This window comes from Myiozetetes cayanensis, unplaced genomic scaffold (assembly GCF_022539395.1).
Source record: "Myiozetetes cayanensis isolate MyiCay16 unplaced genomic scaffold, myiCay2020 scf1, whole genome shotgun sequence".
NCBI classification, from domain to species: Eukaryota; Metazoa; Chordata; class Aves; order Passeriformes; family Tyrannidae; genus Myiozetetes; species Myiozetetes cayanensis.
The window spans coordinates 81,727,088-81,744,672 of record NW_026086604.1 but is presented as its reverse complement, the minus strand read 5'-3'; the positions used below and the strand labels follow the sequence as shown (position 1 = coordinate 81,744,672).

The window sequence follows — 17,585 nt, the reverse complement described above, 5'->3', positions numbered from 1 at the left end:
AGAGTAACAACTGCCAGTAAACACTGAGATGACATAAATTCTACCTTTTTTCCAATCACGTGCTACCTTCCCTCCCTTTATAACTTCCAAGGAACAAAGGCACTCTGCAATTTGCCTTACAGGTCATTAGGAAACAAAATGAGAGCAGTTTCCTCTTATTGAGGACTCTGCCGCTCACCAAATCTCTCAACAGCCTCACATGCACACAAGAAAATGGATAGGGTGAGAATAGCACACAGAGGGAAAGATCAAAGTGACCCACAGCACCGTGTACTCATTTTTACAGTTCAGCTAGCTGTGCTTATGATTTAGGAACTCAGGTTGGTACATGCGACACATTTACTGACACCAGCACCTCATCCTTCTGCCTTGCCAGAAAGGTGACAGTCCTCCTTCCAGTCAAATCACAGTGAAATGCTTAGAGTAGTGGCCATGCTGACATTGCTTAGTGAAGCCTATAACTAGCTACCACCACGCTTTTCAACAAGAAGAGAAGCAAACAAGTATTCACATTTAGAGCAAAGCCGCCAGGTGTGCCTGTCTGCAGACAGTCCCACAGGGATGTATCCTCTAAGCAAGAGTTGCCAAAAGGACAATAACTGCAGTGCAGAGAAGAAAATGCTCAAGAGAATCCAAAAAGACAGAACAGGATGTTTATGTATAAATGATAAGACAAGGTTTGTCTAATCTTTCATTAGCAAAATAAGGATATTGCATTATTTCCCCGGACAGAAGTCTGCATGCTGGGTTCCCAGAACCTGCCTACCAGGAATCCATCCTTTTTCAGGGTTACAAGTGTAGACTAGCCTTTCCTTGTGCCACAGTCCCTAGCATCACTTTCCTTCATAATTCAGGAAGGACAATGATTGCTAACTGCATTTTATTTGACTTGACTAGTTGGTCATGCCTAGCTTAGCTGGTGACAGCAAGCAAGAGAGCAGTGCCAAATGCTGAATCTCCTCCATGTTTGCTGTATACATTCCTAAAAAGCAAAAGCTTTATGGACGTGCTGCATGTAATACCACTGTTTACAAGTCAATCTAATGCTAAAGAATCAGTACATCCAATTTTAGGTTCAAAGGCTATAACAGCATGACCTCTTTTGCTGTCAGCCATAACTCTTACTATGCAAAATTAGCCTTTTTTCTTTCTTTCATAACCAGTTTACAAATTCTTCTAATAGACATGCATTTGAGAACATTATCCAGGCCACAACCTTTGCCTCCTAAAATGCAAGAGATGGTCTGCTGAATGAAGAACATACAAGTGACACAGAACCTTTTATTTAAACAAACCAACCAACCTTCAGGTTTTTTTCCCTGTACCATAAAGGTAGGATACACCTTAAACTGCTTTAAGGTTCTGTTCTGTCATCTCTTTTGAACTGTTGCCTGATTCTACATTGTTGACATACAGACAGCAATTTGTTGAATCTTTTGTAGCCATGTGCTGTGACTTTCTGGAGAGAAACTTAGTAGTTTTTGCAGCCCTGTGTTAACTGTGCTAGAACAAATACTCTTCTCCACAAGTTACGCAGTGGTACTATTTGATACATTGCCTTATAGATACAGGGCGTGGAGGGATGAGGAACACATGAAGAGGCCTGCTGATACACGCACACTGAAGAAAAACATCCTAAGTTCTTAAATAAGAAGACTAAAACTATACAAAATAGGTGAGTTGGTAAATGCAGCCAAGAATGGTCAAAAACTTTCTGTAGAAAAAAGAGGAGGGAAAAAAAACAACAAACAAAAAAAACAACAAAAACACACAAAAAAGACAAACAGGAACAAAGGAGAAAAAAAAAAAGAAGGAAAAAGGAGGAGGGGAAGAGTCTAGCTGCATATCCTAGGTTAAATGGATCTACAGTTGATCTATGGTTTGCAATCTGCTGACACTCTCAAGACAGTGCTGTTTTTATAACTAAGGTGACAAATCTGCATTCCCCCATTTCAGCAGTGTAAGTAGTATCAGTTATTTGCCAGGAGCTCAAAATACATCTGCTATTAACACAGAACTGAAGCAGTAAGAGGTGATAGAACTGCTCACACTCCAGCGGAGCACTATACAAAAGATCACACCTGACACACTGTTGCAAATTAAGTATCATATATACCTCAGGCTCTAGTAGATCGTTTTCTCCAAACACTCGGACACTGACAGAGGAATAGGACTTAGTCCACTGCTGGCTACAAGGTGTCTTAATCTCTGTAGTACAGTATCTTGCAATACTGATTACTACGTTTTCATTCTAGGTTTTAATTACAAAGGTAAAAGCTGCAAGTTGCAAAATAAACCAGGATCTTTTATCACATGGATTCAGAAAAGAAACATTCCAAAACATTTTTATTACAAAAGACATATCCCAGATATAATCTGTAAAACTAAATTAAGTAAAATAATTTAGCACACTCTTCTCATATTAGCAGGAATTAAAGTTGTCATTTGATTAAGAAGATTAAAGAGACAGAAACCAAGCAGTTCTCAGTGCTACAGTCTAATCTTAGTCAGGATGAATATGCTTATACAGATGATACCATTGTTCCATAAGTCGTGAAATAGAAACACTTTCTGTATTTAGTAGTCTGAAATGTATCACATTAATCTGCTGTTTATTCACAGGAAATATACAGGCTACAGGCTCTAATTTAATTGATACAGACAAGGGATACGTTTTTCATGTCACCAAACAACCCCCCCTCCCCAAAACTAATTAAAAAAAGATAAGACATATCCACAGCAACTTCACAAAGCTTGGACACGTCAAACAATTTAGATTCCAATTCTCAGCCAGTCCTTTCTTTTATTAACTAGGACAACCAAGACAAAAAGGTTAACTGCTTGCTCTGAAAGGATATAAACTCAGGTCTACCTTCTAACTAATGACTTTTTAATCCACACAACCATACCATAAGCTCCACACTTATTACCAAACCAGTATACTAAAAGTCCTCAACTCGGAAATAATTTCATATAATTACATATTACACAGCTTTCAATAAGCTCCTGTTGGTATTTCTGAAACGTTAAATTGCATCTCCCAGACATATGTGATTAACTTCACTTTGAGACACATCCTGTTTGCAACCTGTAAACTGTCTTACTTTACTGTTTGTGGCCACCTGATACTGGTACCAGAAAAAACCAAGAGCTCCTAGCCTATTAACTTCAGTTCATTATCCATGCTACCCTTCCTCCAGATGTTCCACCACTTTGTTCATAACAGTTCCTGTCATCAACTTCTTTATTGCAACAGATAAGCTTTAGAGCAAGAAAGCAAACAGACGTAGATGCAGAAAGTCAATAGTGACACACAATAATTATCTCTGAGACAACCTAGTAAGTAAGTCTCATAACTGACTGCTCACCAAGACTGATGTTCCCTAGAGGTCTGTCTGTCCCACTACGTAACACACAGTAGAAGGAAAAACACATTCCTCCATCACTTACTTCTGCACTTCTTACTTACTCCTGCACTTCTATCACAACAACCCCATGCATAAAGGCTTGGAGAACAGTGGCTGGAAAGCTGCCCAGCAAAAAAGGACCTGAGGGTGTTTGAACGAGGGCCAGCAGTGATCAAGAAGGCCAACGGCATCCTGGCTTGTGCTGGAAATAGTGTGGCCAGCAGGAGTAGGGCAGTGATCATCCCCCTGTACTCAGCACTGATGAGGCCGCACCTCAAGTCCTGTATCCAGTTCTGGGCCCTTCACTATAAGAAAGACATTGAGGTGCTGAAGCGTGTCCAGAGAAGGGCAACAAAACCAGTGAAGAGTCTGGAGAATAAGTTTTACAAAGAGCTGTTGAGGGTACCGGGGTTGTTTAGCCTGGAGAAAAGAAGGCTCGGGGGAGACCCACTTTCTACAACTACCCGAAAGGGGGCTGTAGCAAGGTGGGAGTCAGCCTCCTCCCTTAGGCAGTTGGCAACAGTATGAAATAACATAGCCTCAAGCTGCACCAACATGTTCAAGTTGGACATCAGAAAGAATTTCTTCACTGAACAAGTGGTCAGGTATTGGAACAGGCTGCCCAAGGCAGTTGTGGAGACACCATCCCTAAGTGTTCAAGTGACTGGACATGGCACTTAGTATTTAGTTGGCATAGAGGTGTTTGATCAAAGGTTGGACTCAATGATCTTAGAGGTCTTTTTGAACCTTAACAATTCTATGAATTTGAGTCAGTAGTCATAAAATAACTCGTGATAAGAAGTCACTGGTGGATCTGACCAATAATGTAAAGAGCAAACAGATCACACACTTAAGTTAGCTTTGCTGCTTGCAAGAGTCTTACCACAAACCCAGTGCTACTACATATTATTGGAAAAGGTTGGAAAGGGTCTGACAGTAAGACAAGGCAAGTGCTTGACTGACAACAACAACACATCATTATACACAATTCTGATGAGAAAACTCACTGTCCACTTAGAAATATACGAGTTTCAAGGCAGCTTTGAAACAGAGCGCTACTTAGATAGAGCCCATCTACGGCTTATATAAAAGCAAAATTGTTCTTAGTAAGAACTTTAAGCTTTTCTGTATCATTTATATTAAAGCAAATAATAGTTTGAACAGTCATAGTTATTGCTTAAAGAAGCATGCAGCTTTTTCGAAGGAAAAGAGTCAGTATTATTCTCATCGACTGAAGGTGCCTGAATCCCAGGTTTTGTTCTACCCTTAATGCTGCATCCACAATCCTCTCCTCACCAGAGCATGCATTCAAAAAAGGAGTGGCCTGTTACTTATCTTAATTACAGGTCTTACTATCTCTTTCTCTTTGGACACAAAGCTTCATAAATGGAACAAACAGGAAGAGAAACTGCATTCAGATTACATAATGAGGTTTATGTAAATCGCACCTACAGCCCAGGGTCCTGAACTTCAAAGGCATTCCAGCTCCTCGTTACCCCTTGGACCAAGGCCCATTGTTTTGTCTTTATTTAAATAAGTTGGCATGGCATCTGGAGTGCTTGCAGATGAGAAGAACCGGTTCAAGTGGCTATTATGGGGTTTTGAAAATTATGACTACAATCCAGAGCCTAGTAAAGTTGAAGATTCCCGTTGCCACTGCACAATACCAGGAACAATTAATACCCTGCAGAGGGACAAAAAAAATGTTAAGCTCTAAAAATCTTCTTCATTTGCACAATTTCTTTTTCCTTCCAAGTTAGATAAAACTGGAGAGAAAAATCCCCTGAAACTCAGTATTTTGCATCAATATGTAAATAGCTATTCTTAGCTGTCAAATCGAGGAACACACAGTTAGTTGAGCAATGAGTATTTTCAGCATCCCTCCAAATAAGTCAAAGCCAGCTGGAAGAAATTTTACTTCCCCATCGACGGAAAGAGCTTCAAAGAATAGTATGCCATGTTGTGAAATTAAATGACTCTTCACTTCAGGAGGTCTTTCTTCCTAATATTACAGTTGTCATTTTTTAAATGCAGTGTTCTCCAAAGAACAATTTTTGTCCCCTAAATAATGGGGGGATGAGAGAGGACACGGGGGCATGAAAACCCCCAGGAAATTCTGCACCATTCCCATTCTTCCACATATTTAAGCACATCTGCAGGAGCGGAAAGTCTCAGTCATCACACCCCAAGGGTCAGGACTAGCTAGTTAGCTAAGCAGGAAAGCAACAGGGATTCTGGTAGTGGCAACTGGCATAAAGAATTTGGACTATCAACTTAACGTAACTAAACAATTCTATGTGACAGTGGCACCATGGATGTGGTGACTTACAGACAAGACTCCAAAGAGTGATTACTACCAGTACCTCTTTTAAAAAAAAGCAAACACCACAGTGGGTGTGTCAGCACGGACACCACAGAAAACTAGTTCTACTATTAATCTTGCCTACCTGAAGTCCTAATTGGAATTTCAGCAGGACACAATGTTTTTATTAATTTACAACCCACATACATTCCTCTGTGCTGTTACGACAGCTGCTGCATTCCAAACTGCAAGTGATGTCTAGTCTTTACATGTAACATTTTATCATATAGCAGACATAAGATTAAAAAAATTAACAGTTAACTAAAATATACCATAAATAATAATACTTAAGTTTGAAATTCTCCGATACTTAAGATGGCTTTAGTATATAACAGCAATCAATGGGAAAATGTTTGATTAGAATTTGCCAGCTGTTATTTTTTGAAAACTATATCTATGTTAAGATACCAGAGGGGTTAAATGCCAGCCTAATTAGAAAAAATAACGAATCTACTACTAATACAAGTTATTTTCTAGTAAAAAATGTACAAATTATTCTCACCAAAGAGATAATGCTGCAGCTACTATTTAAGAACAAAAGTTATACAAAGAATAAATGAAGGCTCTAGAATTTTCACAGAAATTTTCTGACAAAACATATAGAACTTAACTACCACAAGTCTATACACAGCTCTGACATTACCATGTAGTTGTAATTTTAACTCAGGCTTCCAATCTCTCAGATGATTTTCATAAGCAAGATATTATTGGTTATATTTAAAATGAGGACCATTGTTCTCCTGTAAAGTTTCTTAAACATCCTGTGAAGAGCTTAATGCTTCAGAATTCCTGTCTTAAGAGTCAAATCTAGAAGAAGCTAAGACACACTCATTTTTCAGTGAGTTTAAAAGTTTTTAATTGTTTATGAAGGTTTGTGGTTATCCTAAACTCTCTGAGAAGGAAAAAATATGCTGGAATCACATGGCCAAAACAGCAAAGCTTACAAACTGAAGATATTTTTGTATATCCCACCCCATCCCTTGTACTTGAGTTATTTTCTCCACACAAACTGCAACTGACTCTAAGCAGAAAGTCTGTTCCATCAGTATACACACATACAAAAATATTTACCAACAAAACCTCAAAGGTAAATGCAACATTCAGTTCTCTGAGTTAAAGAATAAAGTTATTACAGGGCTAGTCCAGACATACGGCTTCCCAAAGTGCAAATCCTCATTTGAGCACAAGTTCTAAACAGAGCAATTGAATTGACTCAAGGGAAGCTGAAAACAAGTACACAAGCACATTTATCTGATCTAAAATGCCAAAGTGCCCCATTCCATAAGCAGTGAAATAATGAAACACTGAAGACTAAGTCAAACTATCTTTGCATCTACTGTCCAAGGCAAATAGGTCAGTCTTTGGTTTCTTTGTCTTTTTTCCCCCCTAAATCAAGATACTAATAGCTTAAACGCAGACGGAAATTAAGCTGGGAGCATGGGAGGTGCAGGTTCCCTCCAAATTAAAAGCAAGAATGCAACAAGTAGCACTCTCCAGGATTTCCATCTGTAAACTTCTATTCTATGGAATTCTGTGTGCATATATTTTTCAAACCAACTTGCTCAGGCAGGTTGTCTTATACTTGTCTCTTTCCCAGAGGATCACTTAGATAACAAAGAAATCTGTCTTTACATTGTTTTATAAAACAAGCACTTGCTAACGCTAGTTCGAATAAATCTTTTTTTGTATTATTAAGCAGTACCTCCCAAGAACCATGTCATGCTTTAGATGCACAGCAACCTGTCAGTGTCCTAACAGAACAGATGGATGTTTTGATTGCAAAAGACTTTTAGGTATATCAGCAATTCCATCATCAAGGGGATGTTTATTCACAGTTTCAAAAATTACCAGAAATAACCAGTAAAAAATGAAAGAGGGACAGTATCAAAATGGAGAGGGGATGCTGCAGTCTGTGCTGTAGCAGTGAAGAAATTCAGCTCCTGGATGTACTAATTTAGGTACTACATATTTAGTATATATAGTAACTGTTATGTACATCACACTAAAATCTCCTGTGTTGGTACTTCACACATACTTAAGTTATGGATGCTAGCCAGGAGTACAACAGAATTTAAAAGTTGCAAAAACCATTGTACTTAACAGCTGTCACATACCAAAGCTCAGCTGCGGCTGCACCCAGCATTCCAGCATTATCTGCACGGCTCCTCCTGTACAGGAGGAGAGGCTGCTGCGCCCTCAGAGCCCCCCTGAAAGCTGTCTACCTTAGAAAGACCCCATTCCAACAGGAGATAAGACAAGGGCTATGCACATGAACAGGTGGAGCCAGCCAGAGGCACTGCAGCCATTTTGAACTTTCCTACAGAACAGGACTAGAAATGTCATTACTTTAGTTCCAACAAGGACCAGGCTTGGATTTAAACATGCTGTGTAACTGAAATGTGAGAGTTTCCCAAAGAGGCAAGTTTAAGGTATTACTTCTCTTTGCAACAGATACCAACATATAAAAGATTACAAGGTAAAAATGTATGTCCAGGTCACATTAGGAAGAAAAAAAAATCAGGATCATGGCATCCCTAGGCAGAGGTTGCTTTTCTGTTTGATTTTAACAAGTTCACAGAGAACTCTCTTGTCTGATCATACCTGCAAAAAAATATCCATTCACATTAACGTGAATTAGTTGCTTTGATGTTAAATAAGATACTGGATGTCAGAACTAAGTCAATGCTACACAAGCAGCTCTTTAGGGCACAGCTGTTCTCCCACTCCCAGATAAGAAGCAGGTCTGTCTTTGGCATGCTTTCCCCCCTTGAAATGGCACTTAGTCACCTTTAAATTGAGTTTATCAACATATTAAATACCTGAGCCGAGTTATTCATCAAGTAGCTCAACAAGCAGCCAGGAATTCAATGCATCATATTCCACAAAGCTCTGCACTGCCAGGCCTACGGTGCTTGCACGTTAAGAGTAAGCATCTAAAACCACGTTTCCATCCATATAGATGGAAGTTTTAGTATGACTCCAACTAAAAGGTGTGCTTCTTTTAAAGAAGACAAGCGAACAATTGCTTAGATCACTGCGACTGATCCTGACACTAGATCTTCCCACCCTTATCTTCATACTGGACAGAACAACATTTCTTATAATGTACTTCACGACCAAACTAGACTCATTTTTCCTCACAGCTTTCTAAAAGGTCACACAAGGCAAAAAGATCTCTTCCCCAAATAAAATCTGACAGCCAGATGCAAAATTAACACCCCTAATGACATCTGGCATTTCTTAGTATTCTGCCTATAGGTAGTCATCTACTTAAAAAGTGATATATCTGACGACACCAGCAGGTGCAGAAGCCGTGTCACGTCAAGGAGGAGAGAATTTAACGGTGGCTAAGTGCCAGAATCAGAAACAACATCACCTTTCAGCAGTAAAACAAAAAAGCCTCAAACACCCATTGTACTGCTCCAGTCTTCAAGACCAGGATCAGGTTACTCATACTCCTTGACATGCAGATGCTGCAGAACACAGCCCTGCATATAATTCCATGCTTATTTTTGATCTAAAGTCTCAAAATAAATAAGCAATTTTGCAGTTCTTAAATTATGAGATCAGTGTATTAGTCTATTTTCCCTTCTACATGCAAATGATAGAAAAGTCAAGGCCACTGGGACAACAATTATTTTTACAGACCAATATGGAATGCCATAACTTGTTTGCAAAAAGTCTTCTGGATCACAGCCATTCTTATGACTTAAGGAATAGCTTAGTAAGTCTGACCTAATCAGTCTCCCAGCGACGATATCATGACTGTAATTGCACTACGGATTCTTACACAGTTCCATAACTCAGTAACACAGTATCTCAGCAGAAAGCTATTCAACCATATCCTTTTAAATAGAGATTAAGTATTTCAAACTTTAAGGATAGTATCTTTTGTTAAGATAGATCTCAACAGAGAGAAAAGTTAACATGCATGACCAGTCACTAATGCCCAGTTTTGCTCAAATTGATGTTACAGGGAGAAGGATCAGCCCCTTAAAGCTGTAGGGGATTTTGTTTCAGCAATGGTGTTATTGGTTTAAAGCTTAGAGAAAAAAATCAACCACATTCACACTGTTAAGGAAGAAAATGAGAGGAGATACCAGAATAAACATGCATTAACCGCATTCTGAAACAAACCAAGGCAACACAGAGGAAGCACTTTTACCTTTCTAGTGTCCCATTTTGGTTTTGAGGGATTTTAAAAGACTAGACATTTAATTTACAGCATGTTTGTGGACTGCTACTTACTAAGAAAGTTGTTTTGTCATAGCAAAAACATTTGATTCTCCCCAGTTCTCCTAAAAGCTATTTTTTAATCTGTGCTTTCCAGATTCCACAGGAGAAGTTACCAGCCTACAGCAATCACTAAAATTATTGGCTGTATCATTTTATTTGGAATTTGTAATATTAAGTTTCAGTACAGAATATTCCAGTTTTAAAACTGTCACTCTACAGAAATAAAAAAGCCCCAAAGTCATCAGTGTGCTCTCTTCTTCTCTCGCCACTCCAAGGGGATTTGGTGAAAGAATTCTTTTTAGAAGCGATGCAATAAATCCAACCTAGGTTTATGCCATTTCACATCAGTACAAGACCAGGATCACCAAATCCTACTGAGACAGCTTGCAGGAAATTACAGGGATAGAGATGCTAGCAGTTCTCTATCCATTGGGACAAGCCAGGCCGCTTAAACCAATGAAGTCCCAGGCAAACAGGAAATCGCTGTTTTAAAGCTTTCCTTAGGGTATGATTCTGGAGGATCATTTATTAGAAAAGTACTTCTCCTAAGCAAAACACCTAACTTTGGGGCCAAAGAAACCACTCCCCTTTCCAGTGTAACATGGTGTGTTTTCTTTTTAAGTATCTCTCCTTCCCTCCCTTTCATCTTTGTGGTGTGCGTGTATAAAACAAGGAAGCAGAGATAACTTGCCAAGACAGTTACATAAAATCGGTATGATTTCATGTCAGTAATATTTTGTTAGCTGTTTTTGGCTGGTCTGGTACATTAGGTGCTGCAACCTTTCTGTTACAAGCACCTGATCACAGGTGTTTTAGATGTTGATCACAGATCCCCTCAAAGAGATAAGGGTTTCAAAAAACACTTTACTTTTGAAGTACAGAGGCATACTTCTTAGCATATGAACTTGCACAAGAAATTTGCATTAATTTGATCCTATGTATGCTCACAGAAATACCCTCCTATCTGGCAGTTCTGTACAAGGAAGTCTAAAAATGTACAAGCTACGTTAGCAATCAAGTTGAGACACTGAAATAAAACAGAGTTAGAACATCCTCACTTAGCATGTATAATTAATCATTTAATGCATTAGAACTACATGCAAACAGTCTTAACTGTGTGCAAGAGTTCACTGTGTTTCCCGGTTGTGTTTTCTTTAGAACACATCCTGTTGGAAAAGCAGGCACACAGCTGTCCCAATTTAAAACACGTGTGTGCATCCCCATTTAACGGCGAGACTGGAAATAGAGGAAGCAACATCCCACTCAGCATCACCTGCTGATTTCCATCCTCAACAGCACAGTAGAGAAACACAAAAGACCCCAATCATCATCTGAAAAAGAGTATTTTAAGCTACTTTCTAACCCAAATGTATCTAACCTATTTCTGTCAATTCCTTGAACAAATACTGCTTCTGCACTCGTTATGCTGGGGTCATTGTACAATCCAAAAAATCTGAAGAAAAGCTGAATTGACCACTTGTCACCACTCCCACATTCTCTTCTGAATAAAGGGCACTTATCCAGGGTACTGCTCTCCTTCCCACCCCACCATTACCGAGTCTATTTGACATTGAGCGGAATTCACTCGAGAAAAGAGTATCTGTATTTTTCAGAGCTAAAGCACTGAATTCTCACGGTTCACTGAAGGACCACTCTGCTCAGCCAACTCAGCAAGGGGATGGATGGCATTCGCTACTTTGCTTGCATGACCTCATATCTGGATATCACATTTACCTATTTCACATGAAAGGTTACTAGGTATTTGAATATTTCTATGGTCATTAATTTCTTCCATTTGAAGAGAACAGGACAGTTAAAACGAAAGCAGTGTCAAGATTGCAATAAGTATTTTATACAAAGCAATTCAACTGAACCACCAGGTACTTTTAAACCTCTCTAAAACCACAGAAGGTCGCATAATTACAACGTGGGAGCTAACTTTTCCACCCAATACTCCCCAAATTCTGTACTGCAGGTCGTAACAGCAAAGTTTCATTAAAAAGCTTCTCCCTTTCCATTATAAAGGTTTTGACCACCCCGTTTCCAAAGGACATGACCTGTGCTTCCCTACTTTCCTCGCTTACTGCCTCAGTCTCTCAGTAAAGTCCCAGTACTCTGACAAACGGGGAAAATTGATCGCAAGTGGCAACAACGCGGAAAGCCAAGCGCAGGATTGTGTCTGCAGGAATGCACGGCTCTCAGCTCAGGCATCTGCGCGCCCCGCGCTGCTGGAACCTCCTGCAGGGGCAAAACTGCACGGGGCTTCCCCCTAAAGGGACGGGCCGGCCGTGCCCTCCGCTCCGCTATGACAGGGCGGGCTCCGCGCTCTCCGGAGGGAGCGAGCACGCAGCTCGACTAAGCCGTGAGCGATCCGCCGGCATCCCGCAAACACTTGGAACAGCCTTCGACCTCCCGTGCCCGGTAGCGGCAGCGATGCAATTCCTCGTCACTAGGGAAAGCAGTAGATTAAGGCTGATTTAACCTCGAACGCCCAGTGCCGCTGCTGGGAACGGGAAAACAACACAGGCGCTACCTCCATTACCCGGGCGCTGAAGGGAGGGGAGGCTGCCCCGGGCACAGCGCTGGGGCAGCCTAAGCGCCGCTGACACCGCGGCTTCTCCCGGCACCCGGCTCCGGGCAGCGCTTCCCGCCGCCGAACGGCCCCTCGCCGGCGCGGCGCGGAGACACCGGCGGGCCGTGAGAGGGGACGGCCCCAGGCCACCTTCCCCGTGAGGGGGGACAGCCCGGGCCAGCCCCGGCGGAGGGGCAGTGCTCAGCCGTCCTCACGCCCCGCGTTCGCCCTGGCAGCAGCCCGGGCGGTGGGTGCGGCCCCCGCCCCTTCCCCACAGCCGCCACCCCCGGCGGCCCCACTCACCGGCATAGAAGCGGATGAGGCAGCCGGTCTCCGAGTCCATGCCCTCCTCCTGCACCCGCCACAGGTCCCGGAAGCCCAGCTGGGAGAGGTAGTCGTTCTGGATCTGCAGCGGCTTCTCGTGGGCCTCCAGCCGCCGGCTGGTCTCCCCGTGGAGCTGCACGTACAAGGCGGGCGGCCCCGCCGGCGGCTCCCGCCCGCCAGCCGCGCCCGCCGGCACCCCCCCTGCCCGCCCCGGGGGCAGCTCCCCCGAGCAGGGGGGGACCCGGCCCGGCCCCGCACCTGTTTCTTCCACCCCGTCGGGGGGTGCCGGCTCCACCTCCAGCTCCTCCGAGGAGGACGAGCCGCCGCCGCCACCGCTGCTGTAGGGGTCCAGCCGGTCAGAGACGCTCTCGGCGCTGGGGCTGAAGCTCTCGGTGTCGGAGCCGGCCGGCCCCAGCTCCCCCAGGAGGGAGGGGCAGGAGAGCGGCGGCCCCGCAAGGTACAGTTCGGCCGGCGGCGCCCCGGGGCTGAGGTCGGAGGGCGCCGGGCTCGGCCGGCCGCCAGCCAAGTCGCTCTCCTCGGCGCCGTTGCCCAGCGGCAGCCGGTCGGGCCGCGCCGCCTCCCCGCAGCCTCCTCCGGGCAACCCGCTCCGCGTCCCCCGCCGGTTCCTCGGCCTCTCCTCCGGCGGCGGCCGCAGCCCCTCGGCCGCGGGCTCGGGCGGCGCCCGGCGGGCCCGCCGGCGGCTCGGGTGGGGGCTGCGGCGGCGGCGCGCCCGCCTTGCCCAGCACTCGCACCACGCTGCTGCCGCCCCGGTGGCCGAGCTGCTGCAGCCGGGCGGCCACCTCAGCCGCCGTGGTCTCCAGGGTGCATAGCACCGGGCGCAGGTAGCAGTTCATGTGCCGCTCGTAGACGTGGACGCAACCCCGCTGCAGGTCCCGCCGCACCCAGTCCCGCTCCGGGGGCTGCAGGGGCTGCAGCTGCCGGGGCGGCTTCAGCAGCAGCAGCGCCTTCCTGTCCAAGCTGCGGGTGCCCAGCGAGGGCGCCGGGGCGCCGGCGGGCGAGGGGGCGGCGGCGGAGAGGTTCCTCTTCAGCCTCCCCCGCCGCAGGAGCAAGGAGTTGGCGCTGCCGGCCCCGCCGGGGGCCGCCGGAGTCCCGCTGGCCGCCAGCGCCGCGGGGGGAGCGAAGCCGCCAGCTCCCCCTCGCCTCCGCCGCGGGCCACCGGCTGCTTTGCCGTCCAGCCGCCCGCCGCCGCCCGACGGCTCCGCGCCGCTCTCCGCCTGACTCCTCCTGCCCGGAGAGCCGCTCTCCTCTTCCCCGGGCCCGCTTCCCGCCGCCGCCGCCGCCGGGGCTTCTGCCGCTCGCTGCTGCGCGGGCTCCATCGCCCGCGGGGCCGGGGATGCCGCCGCCGCCGCCCTGCTGGGAGCGCCGCTCGGCGCGGCGCGGGGGGGGCCGAGCGGAGCGCGGCGCCGCGTCCCAGGGGGTTGGGATTACGTAGCAGCAGCGGGGAGCATTCCGCCGGTGCCCGGCTCAGCCCCGCTGCCCGGCTGTCGCCAGCGCCATTAGGAAGGGAGGGCGGGCGGGAGGCAGGGAAGCAGCGAGCGATCCCGCCGCCGTCCGCCGCTCCCCACGCGCGCGCGGCTCATGAATATTAATCAGCCGACAGGCAGCGAGGGCGGCTCGCGAGGGTGACGCCACCGCTCGCGCGGCGGGGCGGGGCCTGTCCGATAAACACACGGCGTGATTCCCGGCCAGCCGCGGGAGGGGCGGGAACGGGGCCGTGGCGGCGGTGGCTGATGGGAGCTGTAGTCCCGAGCCGGCCGCAAGTCCCGGCAGTCCTGTGGCCTTCCACCGCCCGCCTTCCCGACTCCTCCGTGGGCCGCGCAGGCTCCGGGGGGAGAGCCCGGTGCCTGGCCGTGCGTGAGGGCGGCAGCCCGGAACATGGTGGAAGTCACTCCGCTACCCGGCATTGACTCCCGGGAGGCGTAGCGAGCCGCCGCCGCCGCTCCTCACTCCGCAAGGCACGGGGCTGAACCCGCGTTAAAATTATTCCAGGACTTGGTCCTAAGATCCGTAGTTGTATCCCTCAAGTCTGGTCGGAAGGTCTGGTGACCACGCTCATCCCACTCTGCCCAACCTGTTATCCCTGTTAGCTCCCTCGGCGCATAACCCAAGCAACTAAGCCCGGGCAACCTTCTTGCATGAAGTGGGCTTCAGATCCAAGATGGAGAGAGGCATGGAAATGTGAGTGGGAAACATGTATCCATATACGCACACGTACCAGAAAAGAGCTGCTCTGTGAGGACACACTTGCAAAGAAAGTTTCAGTGCTATTAGTCTGTCGTTGTATATCAGTGACTAAAATTACCGATAATACTTACTTCTAGAAAATTGCTTAGAAGCAGCAATTAAATAGAAACATTTTCCAAAAAAACCACTGTGGTTTTAAACAAATTGCTGAAAAGGAAAATTACAATCAGACACATTCCATTAGCAGTGTGAATGTGTGAGTTTTCATACTGTAAGGATGCCATACAATGGAATTCAGAGAAATCTGCGCTCCTGAAGATGTTTTAGCTGAGTAATGCCGGCTGTATAGGGCTGTAACTGCCTGAGATCTTTCCTTTTTAATACATTGTGTAAAATCACAGTGAAGCATCTTGCCAGATATTCATCAAAAACACAATAGACTGTAATAAATTGGGAGTTCTGGGCAATTGACCAGTTACGTCAATATTAGGGAAGATAAATCATCACAGAGAACCCTGAGAAAAACTCTTAGTGAAAGATTATTTTTAGTTGGACTGTCTTTTTAGTGTCTAGGTATAGTATATGAACCACAAATAAGCCAGAACCACGATAAAATTATAGTTTACCTCTCCTAATAAAACATTTCTCCACACTTCCACATTACTGTCTTCATCCCCCCTAGAAGCAGGTGAAACAAAGCACAGATAACAGGTATTCTCCAAGGAACTTGCAATGAAAACATATAGTTACCTTTTAAAAGGCTTTTTTTGTAACAAAAAAGCTGATGTTTTACCTTTATGTGAAAACCACATACTTTCTGAACAGAACAACCTGAAAATTAATGATGGTCTGATCATGCAGTTTGTGCTGGCTCGTACCTAGAGCTGCAGTCACCAGAAAGAGCATCTCTGGAATTCAAGAGCATGGACTGACAGAGGGTGACTGCAGCACTTGGCCATTAAAGGCTTAAACTGGTGCCCAAAACCTCCTTTGACGTTAGCAGCACACAACAGAAGTGCAGCACTCAGTATATCAAGCTCTGGTTCTGGCTGCTTCATACATTCTGGTTTATTTTTACTGCTTTGCACCACCCTTGTGCCACCTACTTCATGGAGGTTACTCCAGGTCTCCTGAATTAAATGTGTGAGAGAGGTGTTCTACATGCAAACACGCACATACAGACAAACTCAGAAGAAGGAGATAGCAAACTCTAGGGGCATTACTATTAATGGTAATACTTGAAAGGAGAGAGTTTCTAGAGCACACTTTCCAGCCCTTCTCTTCTTTGATGGGAGCGGGGACAAAGGAGCTCCCTTTTTTGAAACTGTTGAAATACCTGAATGTTCATGCACACAGAGAAAAAATCCAGAACATAGAACCAAAGAGAAGCCTCCTGGGGCTTCCAGTTTTCTCCTTTGTGACCGGAGATACTGCATCCTGCATGTTAGTGATGTCCCCCTAACATGACAGATAGACAAGCTTAACATCAATTTGAAATGAACTGAGCTTATTTGTCCTCTGCCCTAACTGGAAGACTGTCCCAGGGCCATCCTGCCTTCACTATTGGGAAATTCCTTCCAATTTTTAGCCTGAATTTTACACATGGGTAGTCTATGCACATTTGCTCACATGCCAGCATTGCATTGCCCTTTCAATCAAACAGCTTTTTTTTTTTCAACTCCAGAACATTTACCCCCAAGGTGCTTAGCAGCAGCAATAGTATTCCCTGGCAGGCTTTGTTTTTTCTCTTTGGTAGACTAAACACAGTCTTTTTGTCTCCTTTGGTGAGATAGTTTGTGTAGTGTAGGAACACGTTGTTAAGGTCATTTAAATAGCCTTGGGTCAGACCCTCCATGGGATGGACTGGTATAACTCCAGCTCTGGATTTACACAGCTAGCCCTCACAGAGCAGCGGCTGCCTGCAATACAGCTCGAAGAGGTGGCTGGGGACTGAGCTGACCTCGCTCTCCCTCTTGCCAGGCTAACTCACCACTGCCAACAGTCTTGCCAGTGAAGGGTTTTATGCAATTAAAAAACAAAATGGCTAAACTCCTGAGGGTGGGAAAGTTGTTGGATTTATGGCTTCCCTGTGACATTTGCTCAGGAGCAGAAGGCTGCAATGAGCCTCCCGGCATTCTGTGAGCCCTGAGTTGCACTGTGAGGAGAAAAGGGACTGCGCTGTTGCTCTCCATGCTTTGCTGAATATGAAGGTGGCAGTTTCTGTAATGACCTAGCACCTCCAAATGTTAGCTCTACCCAGCCTGGTTATTTTTGCTTTATGCAGGGAAGTGTGCTTGAAATCTCTAAAGATATGCATATTTAAATTGAACTTTCGTGCTTATGAGAAAACTCTGCTATTTTCCATTTCCCAGGAACTGATATATACTCCTAAACTCTCCTGGAATTGTGAATTTTGATAGGGATTAACTGCTGTTGTCAGACATGGGAACGGAGCTTATGAAATTGATGTTTGTGAGGA

At 45.4% G+C, this 17,585-nt stretch overlaps 1 protein-coding gene across 1 annotated transcript in view; it reads right to left on the bottom strand.

Annotated features, from left to right (window-relative positions):
* Positions 1-14,277, bottom strand: part of PHLPP1 (PH domain and leucine rich repeat protein phosphatase 1) — a 132,111-nt gene extending 117,834 nt beyond the window's left edge. The window contains 2 exon segments of the mRNA XM_050307594.1: positions 12,881-13,587; positions 13,589-14,277. Coding sequence (XP_050163551.1) covers positions 12,881-13,587; positions 13,589-14,238 — 1,357 coding nt within the window. The 5' untranslated portion in view covers positions 14,239-14,277.
* Between the last annotated feature and the right edge of the window lie 3,308 nt (positions 14,278-17,585).